This window comes from Myodes glareolus, chromosome 7, assembly GCF_982192425.1.
Source record: "Myodes glareolus chromosome 7, mMyoGla1.1, whole genome shotgun sequence".
In the NCBI taxonomy this organism is placed as follows: Eukaryota; Metazoa; Chordata; class Mammalia; order Rodentia; family Cricetidae; genus Myodes; species Myodes glareolus.
Genome location: NC_142032.1, coordinates 45,721,801 through 45,741,118, shown reverse-complemented (window position 1 = coordinate 45,741,118; position 19,318 = coordinate 45,721,801). Strand labels below are relative to the sequence as shown.

At 42.5% G+C, this 19,318-nt stretch overlaps 1 protein-coding gene across 1 annotated transcript in view; it reads left to right on the top strand.

Annotated features, from left to right (window-relative positions):
• The window catches only part of LOC125397392 (guanine nucleotide-binding protein G(q) subunit alpha), a 240,040-nt gene extending 223,252 nt beyond the window's left edge, over nt 1-16,788 (top strand). The window contains exons 6-7 of the mRNA XM_085693677.2: nt 6,568-6,721; nt 11,552-16,788. Of these exons, the coding sequence (XP_085549803.1) occupies nt 6,568-6,721; nt 11,552-11,742 (345 nt within the window). The 3' untranslated portion in view covers nt 11,743-16,788. The remainder of the gene's footprint in view (nt 1-6,567; nt 6,722-11,551) is intronic.
• The last annotated feature ends 2,530 nt before the right edge of the window (nt 16,789-19,318 follow it).

Here is a 19,318-nt window from a genome sequence, read left to right as displayed (position 1 = left end):
TGACTGGGACAGCTGGAGAATGAAGAAAAGACAGACAGACACAGAAAAACTGGGATCGCAGGATCTGGTGATCTGAGCTCAGAAGCTCTTTATGACACACAGTTAACAGGGCGGTGGGGATATTGCATGCAGCTGAACAAGGAGGCTGGGTTAGCTAATCTCCATAGTAGCAGTCTTGGGGCCGCAAGCATCCAGGAGAAAACTATGATGGACATTTTCTCCACACACTGTCAGTATTCCCACTCAGACCCAGGAAAGCTTTGCCACCCCTCTGAGCATCACATGCCTTGCCACCGCATGGAGATGAGGCACTGGGGTCCCTGAGTTAGCATGGCCATCCCCATGTCACATTGCTCAGCACTGTTCCCTTCCTACAGCTTTGTATCAGTGAAAAAGAGTTAGGAGTCTTTTGTCAACTTGTTTTTTGTTTGTTGGTTTTGTGTGTGTGTGTGTGTGTGTGTGTGTGTTATTTTGTTTAAAAACAGCTCCAGGGCTGGAAAGATGGTTCACCCATTAAAGGCTAGGCTCACAACCAAAAATATAAAAACAATTCCTTGAGAAAGAACATTGGTGTGTTAGCGAACAGAACATTACGATGAAAAAAGGGCTGTTGAAAGAGTTGTTCAACCTTTAGTTTAAAGTTGATTGGACAGAGAGAAGCACCAACTTGTTAAAGAGGAATAGGAAGATCCAGCCTTTGCCTGTGAGCAGCACAGCCGTAAAGTAGACAGACATTAGCTATCATCATGTTAGGCCTTTTGGTAACTATTTATGCAAGTTTGGACCAGACTCCAGCTTCTAAGTGGGGTCTAGGGTCTTGTGAACATGCCCTGGCCTTTTCCTGAGTGAGAAGGATGTTTGCACCCAAGCCAAAAGGAAGGCTCTTTGGCGCACTGCACCTACTTGGTCCCACAGCACTCCAGTGTTGGAGACAGGCAGGCTGCAATCACAGTGGCTACTTTTAGATCCTTAGAGAATTGCATGTTCTTCAAAGAAGCTACCATGTTTGCCCTGTCCTGGCCCTTAGTATACAATGCATATAAGGAGGAAATGTCTCTGGTACCCCAAACAGAAGAGGATTTTCTTATTTAATACACAAGTTCCTGAGCTCAGAAGCCCTGAAGGGAACACAGCCCCTTCAGATTTCGGAGTTTGCGTTCCCCTCACTTCTCTTTCACTCTTTGCAGTCTTTCATTATGTCAAGCATCAGCACCAAGCCACCTTGGCTCTTGAGCCTTCTCAGACTCACTCCTATCACACCCTTCCTTTCTATGTGACCTCATCTTCCAGGTGGCCCCTGAGGCCTGCAGTTGTCATCTGCAGTTCCAGGCATAGGCTGTTCACAGCGCAGCCGTGCCGGGTCGGGGAGAAAGTTAGACTCAGAAGCCCAGAGAAGGATGGTGTGGGGAAGGCCACTTGACCTGGAAGGACTGGAAGTTGGGTCAAGAAAGTGCAGTCGCACCTGTGTGCCAGCAGTGATACAGGATCTCTTTTTATGGAGGAGGGCATTTGTCGAGGGACTCAGATGGATAGGTATGTGCATCAAACTGTCAAGCTGGGAATGCCAGCCGAGGACTGGTAGGCACTAGCGAGTGGCTAGCATAGCAGTCATGTGTAGAGATTGCCTTACAAAACACTGCAGTGTAACACGAGGGGCTGGCTTGTTGGGGTTTCTGTCCCGCCCAGTACACCACAGCCAGCAAGCCCAAAGAAAATTACACACAAGACTCCATAAGATTATAAACTGATTGGCCCATTAGGTCAGGCTTCTTGTTAACTCTTATAACTTATGTTACCCCATTATCCTTATCTACATTAGCCACATGGCTCCGTACCATTCTCAGCTGGGCAAGTTACATGCTGCCTCTTCGGTGGTCTGCGCAGGAGTGACAGAGGAACCTTCCTGCTTCCCAGAATTCTCCTGTTCTCATTGCATCACCTCTACTTCCTGTCTGGTTTTCCCGCCTATACTTCCTGCCTGGCCAATCAGTGTTTTATTAAAATACATGATTGACAGAATACAGATAATTCTCCCACACCATTTCCTTCTTTTTTTTTAAAAAAAAAACAAAGGAAAATACCCATAGTCCATTTGTTGGGAATGTGGGCGTAGTATTTCAGGCTACTTCCTGCTGGTTGGGGGCGCTGATGATCTTATGGGGACCTAAAGAAAATTTAGAGTTATAATCAAGTCCTGACTGGAGTATCCTGTGAGTCTTGATCATCTCAGGCAGCAGTCTTGAACCTGTTCTGGATGAAGACCTCTGTCATCTGGGCCATCTGTTCCTACCAGAGATTTCTCAGGTGGTCTTCCTTTATGAAACCTGATTATTCTTAACTCAGAATTAAAGGTGTTTGCTACCACACCTTGAACTCACAGAGATCTGTCTCTGTCTCCCAGGCATTGGGATTAAAGTCGTGTGCTACCACACCTTGAAGTCACAGAAGTCAATCTCTACCTCTGTCCCTTGAAGTCACAGAGGTCAATATGCCTCTGCCTCCCAGGCATTGGGATTAAAGGTGTATACCACCACATCCTATGTCTCCCTTTCTTTCTTTTTTATTTTTAATGACTTTAACCTTTTAGCCTGCATATATTTTTAACACACTGTAAACCATTTAGAGGTTTTCTTCGTCTTTGAATCTCTTTTTACTGTATATCTCTCTTTTTCTGACCACATGAGTCTTTAAGGAGAGGACTAAAACTGTGGCTTTTACGGCTGGAATTAGCCCATTCCTTAGCTTTCCGGCCTCATGGCTGAGGTACCGACTGCAGCCATTTTTATTGCCACAACTCTATGGCGTTTCAAGGTCCCTGCCAGCAAGCAAGCTGCAACATTCCGCTCACAGACCACACTCAGTAGGACTGCCTGCCTGAAAGAGTCAGAGTTCGCCCTGGCAGGACAGCCCAGAAAGCTGGCATTTTAAAACAGTGCAGCTTTTTTCCTGCTGCGGCTGAAAACTGAAAAGCATGCGTTCAGCTTTTCATCAACACTGTTTAAGTTTTTCGTGGCAGGACCTCTTAATGAGCTGCAGGGTTTTGCAGCTAAAGCTGAGTCAGAAAGCCTCTCTTAGATGAGAGCCTTGCTTGCCTCTAGCAAGCAGAGCAGACCCGAGAAATTGCTGCTACCAAGAAAACATGCTTTACTCTATTCTTTCCCAAACTTTCTCAGGCTTTCTGTGGATGCAGTTATCCACGTGGGCACCATATGTAACATGATGGCCGGCTTGTTGGGATATCTGTCCCGCCTGGCACCCCACAGCCAGCAAGTCCCAAAGAAAATCAATCACACAGAGATCTCTATAAGTTATAAAGCTGATTATACATACATACATACATACAAGTACAATTTCTTTTGATTGAAAATGTCAGAAAATATTACTATCCAAAAGTTTAGTGGTTTTTTTTAATTGTGCTATGGAGGATATTCTGAAGGATGTCTCTGATATTCCTCTTACTTGGTTATTCCTGGGATTTGTCGCTTTTCTGGTGTTTGGCTATTTTATAAGGAAGATACAGTCCTTACAGACTGAATCTACAATGCTGAGGGCAGAGATTAAAACCTTAAGGACAATTCAGACTGACACCAACCTCCTCAAAACAGAGTTTGGAGTTCTCAAGGAGGAGACTAGATCTTTGTCGGATATGACTCGGTCGACTGCCTCATTCCAGCTTTCAAAGCTACATGGCTAGCTAGGTTCAGCAGTAGTAGTTGTGTGAAAAGCAGCAGAAAGGCTCCTTGGGCTAGGTGGAGGCTAGGCCATACAGTTAATACAGAACACTGTATAATGAAACCTGTACTTTATCCTCTTTAATCCTCGTGGACATGTTTTACTAAAAACCCAAGAAAAGGGGTCTGTGAGATCATGCCACCCCACCGACTGCTTTGTCTTCAGAATGAACAACTCAGTATCTTCATCATTGGTCATATATGTCTCATATGTTGCTTTTTTTCTTTTTCCCCTTGAACCTTCCTGCCCTTGCAAACTATGAAAAGCAAGAGCTCCATGCCTCCTGGGACATGCTGTTCACTCCGAGGTTGGGTTCCTGCGCAGAGTCCATTATTCCTCATGCTCTGCGCCTCCACCGCCTTGTGAGCGAAGCTGTGAAAATCAAAGGCACTGCACTTAGCTCTTTTTGTAAGGGTGAGCTGGCTAGTGCTCCTTCCTCTGTTGCCAAGGGGCAAGACCAAATCAATCATAAATGGTACCCCTCCCCCGAGCTTCAGCAGAATGAGTTCTTGAGCAGCTCGGCAAGAGCAGTGGAGCTCAGCAGTTCCAGCTCTAAGCAGGTCATCTCTGGGAGCCAGTGCTGGGCTCAGGAGAACGTGTCCGGTCAGCCCTCCTGGAGGCTTCCTATGGGACTCTCTCCACAAATCCCACTGGAACCTGGGGGCTCAGTTGAATTTGATCACAGAAACTGGAGGTACCTTGTGCTCCCTATGTCAGCCCAGGGTTTAGCTTCTTGCCTTGAAGGAACGCAGAGCTGAAAGACCCAGTACAGGCTGTTCCCTAGGAGCCCAGAAGCCCCTTCTGGAGAACTGGAAGGACAAAGGTGACTCTAACAAATAGGCTTAACCATACTCTATCACAAAGGGCTCTCCCCATCTTTAGACAGCACTCCTTTAAAAGCCTCAGGCTGGCTTGTTAGAACTTCTACCCAGAGGGCACTGCTCCCACCTCCACCCACTAGAGAATCTCTTGTCTGTCCTTTCAGTTCTTGGGGCCACTTTTCTCCAGTCTTGAAAACTTCTTCAGTAAAGTCCTCACATCTCAGAGAATATAAACTCCAAGTATTAAAAATTTGAACCAGGCACATTGGCACATGCTTACTATCCCAGCACTCAGGAAGCTGAAGCTTCTGATCCTAAGTTGTACCTCACAACAAATCTGCCTCAGATAGGTAGGTAGGCAGGCAGGCAGGCAGGCAGGCAGGCAGGCAGGCAGGCAGGCAGGCAGACAAACAGATAGATAGATAGATAGATAGATAGATAGATAGATAGATAGATAGATAGATAGATAGATAGATAGATAGATGATAGATAGAAAGATAGATAGATAGATGATAGATAGAAAGATAGATAGATAGATAGATAGATAGATAGATAGATAGATAGATAGATGAAAAGATTTACTGCTGGCTGTGTTAACAAGTAAAAGTCACGTAGACAATAAAATGTGTTAATGGCATATGGGTCATTTATGTGAAAGAGAAGTGTATACAGTGAAATAAACACTTGCTTTGGCCATGAAGTAATGCTTCATCAGTGTTTATCTAAAATTGCTTAATTTGACTGGGTGTGGTGGTACATTCCTTTAATCCTGGCACCAGGGAGGTGGAGCTTTGTGACTTTGAGGCTACTTAAGTTCCAGACACACTAGGGCTACTTGATAGTAGAATAAATAGTAGAAAAAAAGAAATGAAAAAAATTAAATAAATTAATCATTTAAATTACTTATGGGGATGGATGAGATGGCTTAGAGGGTAAAGGGTGCTTGCCACCAAACCTTTCCCACCACAGAGTGTAAAGAGAGAGCAGTCCTCTGACCTCTGCACATGTGCTCACGCATGTACACACACACACACAATGTAAGAGCAAGAAGCTGGTTAAGAAAGAAGCTGTGGGCTCTGTGTAGTTTTGCTGATGAGTATAAGAGGTGACTTGACTCTCCATTAGCATCTTCATGTGCAAATATGCTGGCTTAATTTCTTGAGAAACCGTTAGGGTTTCTGTCTCCAAACTCAGCCTGAAAGTGTCACGCTGGGTAAGCACACTTGCAAGTGCTGAGGAAGAAATAATGTATTTTTGGCCAGGCAGTGTGATGCACACCTTTAAACTCAAAGCTAGGGAAGCAGAAACGCTTAGGTCTCTGTGAGTTCAAGGCCGGTACAGCACACATTGTTCCAGACTGTACAGTGAGACTTTATCTGTAAAACAAACAAAAGCTAGATTTTTATCTATGGGTTGTTACCTTGTTTTATACATAGTTGTGCAGATGTGCATATAGTGAAACATGGAGAAAGAGTGCACCAAAGAGCAGTGGTGGTCCAGGTATTGCTGACTCAGGAGTGCGTATATGTGCAGGTACATCGTTGTAGTGGTGCTCTAGATATGCTTAGGGGCAACCAAGTAACTGTGATTGCTTAAAACTTAGTGAATCTCCAAATAAATTTAGTTTAGAAAATACTAAAGTGAAGGCTGGTATTTGTGTTGAACTTGTATCTTAAGTATTTGGTTATGAATGAATATTTTGGGTGGAAATTTATTACAATAGGTCAGATACAGCCTTGTCATCTAGGTCCTGATCACTTTCTTTTTAAACCTAAGAAGTTATTTCAGCAGATATTTTTATTACTATTCTCTTCTGCCTGCTGACCTGAGAGTTGGCATAATGAAAACAGTCAGTAGGTGCCATGAATCATTTGCATATAAAACCTGACCAGTCCAACTCAGGCTTTGAAAATCAGAAGCACACAGAAGATGGGTTGACTTAAGAAATGAGCCAGTTGACCGGTTGTATCATCAGTAATTCACTGCTTGTCTTTCTGATTTTCTTTTTCCCCAGAACCGAATGGAGGAGAGCAAAGCACTCTTTAGAACAATTATCACGTATCCCTGGTTCCAGAACTCCTCTGTTATTCTGTTCTTAAACAAGAAAGATCTTCTAGAGGAGAAAATTATGTATTCCCACCTAGTCGACTACTTCCCAGAATATGATGGTAAGTGGGCACCCTATGCCAGCCTCACAGCTGAGAAAGACTTTTACTGTTAACACTAGTGCAGTGCCCAGAGCCATGAGCCTATGGGGACTAGAAACAGCATGGTACCATGCCCAGAGCCATGGGGCCCATAGGGGCTAGAAGCAGCATGGTGCAGTGCCTGAAGCCACAGCTTCCATGGTGGCAAGCATGCTAAAGCACAAGTTATTGTCCCTTGACTTGTAATGACATAAAACATTTTATTCCTAATGCTTAAAAGCTATGGGGGAAGCAACAAGTTCTTAGTTGTTTCAAAATAACCATCTCAGAGAATAAACAATTCAGTAGCTTTTTCTATTAGCCACTGTAGTTTCCAGTTTCCCTCCCTTTTATTTTGTTACCCGTCCCTGCCTCTCTCTTGTAGAGAGCTCACCTCTGAAGTCTGTATACTGTATTGGTTACTTTCTGTTGTTAACCATGACCAAGGAACTTGGAGACGGTGGAGTCAGTCCATCATGATGGGGAAGCGTGGCAGCAAGCTTCAGGCATGATGGCTAGAGAGGTGAAACTGAGAGTACATCTTTAAAGCACATGCCAAAGCCTCCTCCATTCATAAGGACTGATGGAGTCATGGGTATATGACTTGGCATAGCACCGAACCCAGAGTAGGGCCACACCCCAGAGTCTTACAGGGTGAATGTAACAGCAGAAGTTACTACTACAAAATGACATCATTGACAAAGGAAACTGAGGCATCTGCACCGTAGTGGTTTTGTCCCTCCAAAAGCTCCCTAAGAAAGATACCTCCTTGGAGAGTAAAGATCCTTTTGGCTTCAAGCTTTCTTTGAAGGGTTAGGTGTCTTTTTGCCCTGCATGCTTTAGATACAGGAATGGAAATGTGGCGTGCTCACCAGCTTAAGTTTGCATCTCAAATGCATGATCGGGCATACAGCCAACTGTTTAGAGACAGGGACTTTTTTTGTTAGCAGCGTGTTCATATCTTTCCAAGTATCTTTTCCTGTTTGCCTGGCTACTTTAAAAGAGCAAATACTGTCTTAAACAGCATTTTCTCTTTGCTCTTTTCTATTTTCTCACTAACCCAGAAGCAAAGATCAATGCCCAAGATTGCCTCAGTATTCCTGAGGAAGCTGTGGAAGGAAATGACTATATGTGGTATACCTGCTCCCCTCAGTAGCAGACCACCCCTGTAAGCACATGGTCCAAGAACAGGAGAGAACCACCCATCCCAATATAAACACGAATCCCTGCCCGTACCCAGAAGGCAGGCTGAGAGTCAGTGGGTGGTGGGAAGAAGAGCTGCACCGTATGCAGCAGTGGCTCTGTGGGCCCGCTTTCCTGCTTGGCACAGACAGATAGCAGTGTGCAGCTGCGGAGTAGAAGCTCCCTGAGCCCAGCTGCTCCTCTGCAGCCACTTGCTAGCTGGCTGCACTGAGTTCTGGGTTTTCTGGAGTGAGTTTTTGCAGGAACGCCACTTTCTGTGCTATCTTCCTGATCGTCATCACTACGAGGGATTTCTTTCCAAAAGCAGCTTTCTGTAAATGTTTTAGAATTTGAAGATGATTTTAACTGTTGTCCTTTTGTAATAGACACATAATGTCCTGAGGAAATGTGGCCACAGATAAGTTAAAAAGGCAATAGTTTTGTTGATCTCAAGAAAACAAAATTGTTTCATGAGATCCAAAAGCCTTCAAAGATTAGCTAAGACTGAAAAAACTCTTGAGCACTCTACAGTGATGTTTAGTAATAAGCTTATTTAGATATTATCAGCTTCCAGCTGTACATATCTTCCTTGTGAGGTCTTAATCAGATGAATTCCATCTCTGTGTTTCTCTTCAGGAAGAGAAATGACTGTTTCCACATGGGCTTGTACTGCAGAATTGTTCCTAGAGACCTTGCAGTTCTGTGCCTGCTGTGTTGGCTATACCAATTTCTTGGTAGTCCTGTGTGCCCCAGTAAAATAATTTATGCTTAAAACACAGCACACTGTGAGTGCACGTCAGTGACCTCGAGTCTATTGCCGATGTTCTACAGAACTAACACAGCAGAAAAGGTTGGGGTCTTTTCCTTCCCAGAGTAAGAATATTAGGGAATTGGAGGGAAATGGCAGCCTTCTCCCACCCTGCCAGTCTCTTAGTCTCTGTGTTAAGTGTTCGTCGCTGCTGTGAGCGAGTAAGTTCTCAGTACATTGCTGAGGACAGACGACTGTTTCACATATGTCACATAGAAATAATGGCACACTTCATTTTTCATGTTGGCAGCCTTAGTCACTAGAACTTCAAAGCACCCCTGCTCCTCCTTGTACAAATGGGAAGACTCAAAGTCTTAGCTCTCTCCTGCAGCTCCAGGCAGTGTGGCATGTGGGTACGAGCCCAAATCTGAAATTGGGTTAATTTGAAAGTTTTCAGGTTTTCTACCTAAGAACCAGGATGAAGATCCTTAGAATTGGTTAGGCCTCAGCAGTGTTGGCTTATGTAGAACCAACCCACATTGTGAATCCTGGGAGGTTTTGCCAAGGAGAATAGAAGTGATACTTCTTTTACTGGTATAGAGCTAACTTGCCACAGTGGAGAGAAACAGACATGCAGTACCACAGTGTACCACAGTGCTCAGCACCTGAAAGGTGATGGTGTTTGTGTTAGTAATTTAGAAGTTTTAAACTAACATTTCCCAGACTCTGTTTCAGTGTTAAACTGCTTGATTGATACATGATTTGGGTGATCCTGCACATAGTTAGTTAGTTTTTAAATGTGATAAAATATATAGAACATTTAAACTATAATTGAAATATGTAATCACAACATAAATTACATATATGAGACTGCAGCTATTGCCAGTGCATCCACCACTCCAGCTAAGCAGTGATCCCCATTGCCTGTGCTCTCCCCTCCCCCATCACATGCCATCCCTTCCCTTTTCTGTCTCCAGCCTGTCTATAAGTCAAGTCAGTATTTGTCTGTGCCCAGCATGTTGATTTCAGGGTATATTTTAAAGTTTTATGCATGTTATACCATCTGTCAGAACTTCATTAACCACCTTTGGCTTATCCAGTTGAGTCAAATCACTTCTGTTTGCTTTTGCTACTAATGATAGTATACGTTCACCTATGAAATGCCCTCCTTTCGATTCATTTGGAGCATGTCTGCCTGTTACACGAATTGCTTGGTTATATGGCAATCATTGAACTGTTTTCCATGGTGGTGCTACCATTTTGCCTGCCTACCAATGGTAGACAGACAGGTGCAGACTTCACCTGTTACCAAAGTTTATTTTATCACTTTTTAAGTGATATCCAGGCTAGTAGCTGGGAAGACTACCTCATGATTTCACTTGGCATTCGCTAAATGAGTATCAGAGTTAAGCATCCTGTTTGCTCATTGCTTATTTGTTGCCTTCTTTTGTCTTTGTAAGTCTTTTGTCCAGTTTTAATCAGGTTGTTTACTTTTTGTTGATACATATGAGATACTTATATGTCCTAGGTGCTAAATTCATATCAGGTATGTAAATTGTATATATTTGATAATGTAGTTTAATAGCAAAAGAGTTTTTTAAATTTTTATTTATTTTTACTTTATGCGCATTGGTGTTTTGCCTGTGTGTATGTCTACATGAAAGATGTTAGATTCCCTGGAACTGGAGTTGTAGACAGTTGTTAACTGCCCTGTGGGTTGCTGGGAATTGAACCCTGATCCTCTGGAAGAACAGCCAGTGCTCTTAACAACTAAGCAATCTTTCTAGCCCTGCTTTTTTTTTTTTAATTTTGAGAAAGTCCTGTTTATTTTTCCTTTTACTGCTTCTGCATTGGGGTTGTATCTAAGAATCGACTACAAAATTATTATGCAAGTGTGCTGGTTTTTTGGTTTTTTTTGTCAGTTTAACATATGCTAGGGACATCTTGACAAAAGGACCCTTAATTGAGAAAATACCTCCATCAGATTGGCCTGTAAGCCAGTTCAAAGGACATTTTCTTGATTGATATAGGGCCCAGCGTACCATGACAGGCAGGTAGTGCTCAGTTGTATGGGAAAGCAGGTTGAGCAAGCCATGATGAATGGAATAGTAAGCAGCACTCCTCCATGGCCTCTGCTTCGGTTCCTGCCTCCAGGTTCCTTCCCGCCTTAAATTCCTGCCCAGACTTTTCTTCATAATAGACTACAAGCTGAACTACACCTTCCCTCCCCAGATTGCTGTGGTCTTGTGTTTATCACCATAATAGAAAGCAACAAGGACAAAAAAATGTTTGCGTTTCATTTCTGTTGCTGTAATAAAATACCCTAACAAAAAGCAACTTAGGGGAGGAAAAGGGTTGTGTGATTTACAAGTCCTGGGTTCAGTCCATCATTGGGGGAAATCAAGGCAGGAGCGCAAGCAGGTAGTCATGCCACATTCATAGGCAAGAGTAAAGAGAATAAATGGATCTAGTTTTTTCTTACCGCGTAGTTCAGGACCCCACCTATGGACTGGGTCTCCGTACATCGATTAGCAATCCTCCACAGGCATCCCTGCAGACTGACCTGATCTAGATAATCTCTCAACTGAAACCCCCTTCTCGGGTGATTCTAGACTGTGACAGCTTGATATTTAAAACTAACCATCACAGGTTTTTAATTTATCTAAATCAAACCATCAGGGACAATGGATGAGGCATAGGAAATGGCATGTAAGTGTAAGAAGGTGCAAACCAATGCATAGCAGCACATAGTGAACTTAGTATAGACCTGGAATACAGATTAGTCTTCATGGGGCATACACAGTGTGTGCCGATTGAACAGAAGAACAAATGTGTAATGGATCACATAACAAACCCTTGGCTTCTTCTCTCTTGGCAAACAGGACCCCAGAGAGATGCCCAGGCAGCTCGAGAGTTCATCCTGAAGATGTTCGTGGACCTGAACCCCGACAGTGACAAAATTATCTATTCCCACTTCACCTGCGCCACAGACACCGAGAACATCCGCTTCGTCTTTGCTGCCGTCAAGGACACCATCCTGCAGCTGAACCTGAAGGAGTACAATCTGGTCTAACCGTGCCTCCCAGAAACCATTCTTCCCTTCCCTGTGGGCTGTTGAAGATAACCAAGAAGGACTGTATTTCTGTGGAAAAAAATTTGCATAATACTAATTTATTGCCGTCCTGGACTCTGTGAGCGTGTCCACAGAGCTGTAGTAAATATTATGATTTTATTTAAACTATTCAGAGGAAACAGAATGCTGAAGTACAGTCCCAGCACATTTCCTCCCCCTCTCTCTCTCTCTCTCTCTCTCTCTCCCTCCCTCCCTCCCTCCCTCCCTCCTTTTTTCTCTCTTTCTTTTTAGGCAAAACTTGTGACTCGATGTATTTTAAATTTTCGGTCACTCATTCACAATATGAAAACACTCCTACCATTTGTGTTCTCTCTCTCCCTCTCTCTCTCTCTCCATTCCTTTCCATCTTCCTCCTCCACCCTTTTCTGTTGACCAAAACAAAGCTGATTTTTCTTCTTCCTGTTCCATGCCCCCCTACTGATTTTGTTTTCTCATCTTACAATGGACTTTACCCTTGTTCCATTCTTGGTCAAGTTCCTTTCTTGAGTGATGCAGTCAGGACAGTGTCATTCGATTGAAGTAACCTTACATCAGCTTCATTTAACAGTGGTTGTACTGAAGGCGTGTATGTATTACTACTATGGTTCTAATGTATCTCTGGATGCACATCACATCTAGTATTTCTTTTTCAAATGCATACATATATATGTATATATATTGTCTTGTCTCACTTGGACTAGGACAGCAGGTGCCCATTGATGGTGGTGCAGAACTTCAGCCATAGCTGGGTTGTTCAGAGGAATGTCTGGAAGTCAGAGTGTGTGCTTACAGGCTATGAAGGAGTCCTTGCTACTACAGTCCATGTGCCATGTCCTTCTTCTCTTCCTTGCTTCCTTCTGTTTTTCTTTAGGTTTTTCACCCTCTCTGTAAACCACAGATGCCAAATGATATGCCAACAGACACTACATTCCCCAGCGCTGCTGCCAGAGCCACCTCGAGTCTATTCATTTTCTGTTTGTTTCTAGCTCTCCTTCCCTCTGGTCCCTTTTGTGTTTGGGCCATAATTTTAAAATAATTTTTGCTATGGGTATGTTTTGCCAAAGCCAGATTTTTATAAGACAAAATAAATCAAGAATTTAAACAGTAAAAGCCAGCGTCTCAACATGTAAGCATTAAGACAGTACAGCGAGGTGACAGCTGGGTGTGAACCGGAAACACACATTGCCAAACAGTTGCTAACTCAACTGCTTCTCATGGTCCGTTCTTTCTTTGCCCTTAAGGTCAGTGCCAGTGTCCAGGTGAGCAGTATAGAAAACTATCCTATGTGGTTTGTCATGAGAGCTGTTCATATCTCTTTACTGGCACCAGTGTTATTAGCTCTTTACGTTCTTTAAGTTTGAGTGAGTTTGCCAAGAACACTGGTTGATAGCATTATCCTGTAACTTTGATTGGGGGGGGGGGGGAGTAAGCTTGTTTTACCATGTTCAGGATCTTCTTGAACTGGTTGCTTGGACTTAAGGAAGATTTGTGGATTTTTTTTTTCAAAAGTCACTGCTCAGTGTTCTGTCAAGCATGTATTTATGCAACAATTACACTAGGAGAAATGTTTGGAATTCTCCATGTGTAGTTTGTCAGCAGATACAAACAGTGCTGAACATGTGTGAGTGAGCCTGTCACGCAGCCCACATTGCTATGTGAGTTCAGTAGAAGGTGATTGCTCTAAGGCTGCCGGGAAGTTAGACCATGATGCTGGTCTCATTAGTGCCTGGCCCTAGTCTAAACTCCCATATCGATCACTTTTCCTGAATAGCGAAGGGGAAAGAGTGAGCAGTTTACTGTATGAGCACTGAAATTGTGACTCGTAGTGAAGTGTTTTACTCTCCCAGCCCAAGCAACACAGCTTACTTTTTTATCCCTTGCTCTAGAAAGCACCTGTAATTTAATTAACAGACTGCCTGTAGGTATAGTGCAATTATGAATGTTCTGATTGTTGTACATACGTCTCTCTTGATATTGCAGCATCCATACTGGCTTTGTAATCATTAATTTTTGGCAGATTGAATGTGCTGTATTGATATGTATCTATGTAATTGTATTGTATGTCTTGTAGCTAATTCACATTTTGAATAATGTTATTTTATTTACTTTTTTAAGAGAGGAGAATGTAAATTTGTCAGTTTATTTCTGACTAGGGATATTTTTTTCCATTTAGAAAAAAAGAAAAAAAACCCTTATTATCGTACAGAGCGGTACTAGCATTGTGCTGTCTAAAATCATTTGCACATTCCTGAGTAGAGGTGTGCTGACCTAAGACCCAAAGGTGATTTCATAGCAAATACACAACATCCGTCGGAGCTTTTATACAAACACGGAGACCAACTTTGTAGACCTTTTGCCATTTGACCTGGGGTTGGAATATGAGCTTTTATACGATTCATATTCTTAATTTGGCAAATGCACAGTTTAGCATTACCTCTCTGGTGGCCTTTATTAGAAAGGCAGTTTTAGAAGCTATTGTGATCCACTAGGGAAATGTTTTATCAGCTAGAGAACACTGCTTGCCTGAAAGAGGGCAACCTTAAATTTGGTGCAGCAAAAAACAAAAACAAAAAACAAAACAAAAAAAAAACAAAAAATAAAAACAAAACAAAAAAAGAAAAAAGAAAAAGCCAAAAAAAAAGAAAAGAAAAAAGTACCATTTGATGGCCTACAGTGTATAGAGAAAATCTCATCACAGGATCGTGAGTGTTAACAGTCCTCGGGAACCGTGCTATTCTATTTAACAGAGCCGTAGTAGATGTAGTTGAGTCATCCTGGTCTCAAGCTCAGAGCTGCTGAGCAAAGCAGGGAAGGTCGCCACATTGTCTTTGTGAATCGGGGATGGAACTTGCTATGCAGAATTGAAGTTTGTGGCTTCGCTGCTCATCCTGGGGTGCATGACAGGATCCCTTCTTTTGAGAAAGGAAAACATTGATCACCCTAACCGCAGTGATGCCTAGATACCTAATTGTATCCACACTAGTCAATGAAGCTAAAAATAATTTTTGTTGTTGTTTCTTGTTTGGGGTTTTATTGAAGGGGTGAGGGGCGGGAAGGGCTTCTCAGTTTTGTACAAAACCAAGTTTACTCATGCTCTCTTCTCTTGTGATTGCAAGCGCTCTAAGCTGCGGCACTGACTCCTGGCGTTGATGCTCTAGATAACAGAGGTTTGTGGGGCGATTATGGCGACTCGGGCATGTCTTTCCACAGCATACCAAGGCAAGCAGCCATCTCGTCAGCCACTCAGCACATCACAGTGTGCCGTTTACAGATGATGTCTCCCACCCACAGAGAATCCCTATTTGTAAATTGAAGGTTTATAATATGCCTTACAGAGCTTAATTCAGAAGTCCGTGCCTCATACCTGAAACAAAGGGAAGAAACAGGCCCATGCGAAATCAATAAGTCCCATAGAACCTGTTGGGTTTTCCTTACCGTTTCCATAGGAAAAGCTCTGTTGAGTGTCCTGAGTAGCTGGGAAATTCTTAGGAACCTGCATATGTTGTTTACCGGCAGGTGGCACAGGCGATATTTAAAGAGTACCTGGAACATAGGGGCTTGGGGGTTTTATTTTTGTTTTGTTTTGTTTAATTTAGATTACATTAGCAGGCCTAATAGTTTTAAAAGGTAATTCAGCCAAAGGGCAATTTACTTTTTGTACTTCAGACTTATATTGATTGTCAAGTTGTACGAATTGTAATTCAAAAATTTATACTGCCACTTGATTGTAAATTTTAGTTGTCTTAAGTGGGAATTGATGAAAAGCTGTTTATGCTGGATTTGGGTCAAAATGACTTGATTATTTGCAAAAAAAAATAAAAATACTAATGGGAAGAAAGGGCTGCACAATAAGATATTGCAAGACTCAGGTCTTGGTTGGAAATTCCTCAGATCCCCTCAGATGACCCCATGCCCCTTTGTTTTCAGTTTCTCAAAGAGCGAATGAAGTGAAATATAGCAGAATGTTAACCCATATAAAAATAAAGTGTACCCAAATATTATAATGTATATTGCTGCTCTTCTTAAAATTAAATAATGGTGTTAAATAATGGTAATTAACAGCATCTCAGTTGATACAAATCAGGTGTGCTTGGGCGTACATTAGTATTTTATTCCAAAGAGAAATCTTTGGTTAGAAACGCATAAAAATGGAAGCAAATAATGTGTGTTTATCCGTCCTTGCACATGTCCAGCATATGCAGCGTTACTAGATATCCTGGTACTTGTATCTTTGGGATTCCATTTGGGTTCTAGACAATTAGGAGAAATAAATGACTTGGTTGTATATGATACCGCAGAGGTTTGGGGAGCCAGACACCCACCATCCCACAGATAGCTTACTGAGCCTCTGTCTTTCTCAAAATAATGCTGTCTCTGCTATCTTCCCGCTGCCACCACCCTCCCATGACGTTCTTCTAGAATCATCTATCTGTTCAGAGTATGCCTGCACACCTGATGCACAGTAGGTGCTCAGATATGTCCTCCCACCCTTCCCTATCTGCCATGGAGCCTCCATCTCCATAAAATTTGAACTCAATAGTTAATAATATTTACATGCTACAAAAGCAGCTCTTTTTAAAATTTGGATCTTACTTAAAGGAATTCTAGCTTTCATACAAGCTTTAATAGGGAGAAAGATTGTTCAGTGAGCTATTTTTAGGGTTAGGAAAGAAAGTGGAAAACTCTTAAGTTTGTCTGGGTCACTTTCATTGAAACCCATTTCTGGCGGATTTCCTCAACAGACTCTATTTGCAGCCTCTGGCCGGACTCCGCATCCACCCTCGTGTTGGAAGCCCTGACTAGGTCTGTGTACTTAGGGAGTTTTGTCAAAAACATTTTTAACTTGCAGTATTTAAAAAATCATATTTACTGTTCTTAAAATGTCATTCAAATGCATGTATTGTCTATTGTTTGGGGATGGGAACTAGTTTTGCAAAAAACACCTAATGTTGTATAATAATGCCCCCATGATCTTACTGGTTAAAAATACAGTATTTTTGGCCATAATTTTGTACTACAGCATTCTTCATTCTGAGTTTCGCTTCCCCTGAAGTTGCCTAAGCCCTTCTGAGAATGCTACTTATTATAAAAAGAATTGGAACACATCTTTACTTCTTTAGCAAACTTCATAGATCCCATGTGTCTTTCCAAAGTATGTAGATTTAATGGTTCTGAAAGCACACACACACAATAGCCCTTTCCCATCTGTGTACAGCCAGAAATGTCAGTCCCTGTGGTGCAGACATGTACTGCTAGAACTTATCAGACCTGTTCTTCTAAAGCCAGCCCCTGGTTAATTGTAATCTGTTGTTTGAGAACATGGGTAGCGGCTGTTCAGTACAGGCTTCTGCAGAGCGGCTTCGCCTCGCCCTGTTGGGCATGCAACCCTTAACCCTTGCTCTAGATTGTTAGACAGCACAGAATATCCTGGCATGAGAGTCCTGTATCTGAATGCTGTCAGTAAGCAGGTCTCCAGATGGGAAAAGGACCTAGCACAGATATCCTTTGTGACATTGGTGACCACACACATCGAAGGCTTTGAGGTCTACCAGGAACTAGATTTTCTTCCTCTGGGAATCGAAATTTTAAAGTACAGGTGGTAATAGCAGGTGTATTTCTAGAAAGCAGGTGCTTAGGTGTGGGCTGCAGAGCAGAGTAGAAGCCAGACCTGCTTCTGACCATATGATCAATGGCCCAGGCCTTCCTCCCTCAGACTCCATGTTAGAGGACAACCGTGACGTGTTCAGTAGGTACACAGAGCAATCCCTGATGTTAAGTTGTCTTAGCAATCAGTTCACTTGTAGTGAAGGGTGAGTTTCAGATTCGTTTTAATTGTTCAAGAAAAGTGATCTGGAGAGATGGCTCAGTGGTTAAGAGCTTTGCCTATTCTTCCAAAGGTCCTGAGTTCAATTCCCATCAGCCACAATGATGGCTCATAGCCATCTGTAATGAGGTCTGGTGCCATCTTCTGACCTGCAGGCATACACGCAGACAGAATATTGTACACATAAAAAAAAATTAAAAGAAAAAAAAGAAAAGTGATCTAGATACTCAACCTTGTTTTCCTTCCATGTTGAGGGAATTGGTACCAACCCCATGATACTAACTAGTTACTTATACATTAGCATCCCTTTGTTTCATTGTTGTGGTTAATTTAAAACTGAAAAAAAAATGGTATTGGCTCCGACTACTAGAAAAAGCTGAGCATGGGCCATTTTAACAGACCCCTGCTCCCAAGAGGTCCCTGAAGAACTAGGTCCTTGTTATAAACTGGAGTTTTGTTATTTTGGTTTGGTTTTGGGGTTTTTTGTTTTTGGTTTTTCGAGACAGGGTTTCTATGTAGCTTTGGGGCCTGTCCTGGAACTAGCTCTGTAGACGAGGCTGGTGGATCTATAGGCTGAGCTCAAACTCACAGAGATCCACCATCCTCTGCCTCCTAAGTGCTGGGATTAATGGTGTGCACCCCCACCGCTCTGCTAAACTGGGTTTTTAAAATACATGTTGCCTAGGAAAAACCGAAAAGATGTTTTCTGTTCAGTTCTCCTGCCTCAACACTATTGAAACGCCATCTGTATTCATATCCTCTCTTCCTGTTTTCCTCAAGAATGCAGTTCAAAGGCTAGAATATTTTTCTGCCTCATAAACCTGAGGATGAAAATCAAATCATCCTCTTTAATTGAGAAGGTAATTCCATTGAGCATGTTAACAGAAATGAGTAGCCTCTTCTGTCCCCACTTTGATGTCCCCTGCAGTTCTGTAGGGACAGAACCTGACCAGAGGTGAAATTGTGACTGCCTGTCCAGTTAGCCCAGACGTGTGTATGGTGTATCTTTAAAACGTCTTCGGAAGTGAAGGACCAGGAGAAGCACACATACAGACAGAACACTGTATACATAATGAATAAATCTTTAAAAAAATAAGTAAAAATAAAAATTTAAATCTTACATTCCAAGTAACCACTAGCCTCTGTGCTAACTTCGTGAAATCATCAGATTGGACAAATTGCAATAGCTAATACATGCTGTTTGTAAGGAGCACACTGAACAGAAACCGATGGTCCAAGTAAAGGAGACCCTGGCTTCCGCCAGTTTTATCCCCTAAAACAAGCAAAAGCCTGGTTGAAAAACAACTCTTAGGTCTGTCAGACTGAGACCACTGTTGTGTCGCCCCCACCCCCACCGCCCTGCTCAAATGGAGACAGGCAAAAAAAATGAGACACAAGTTACCAACCAAATGTTACCAAAGCCAGCACCAAGCGTGGAAACACTAGGCGATTACTAGCCAACCAATCGAATATTTGAATTAAAACTTCAAGCAGAGAACATACTTTTGGTGAGCTTAACTCCTCAGTCTTGACCCACAACCATACTGTAAAGATCCAAGACTCTCTTCAGGATGAGGGGGGAAAAAACCACTCTGATGTATAGGAGAACAAATTTGTACTTCACAAGTTCACAGATCTTTCCTAGATCATATTAGGGTTTTATCAGAGCCTAATTAAACTTTAGGAAAGAAAATACCCAATTGCATACCTCAA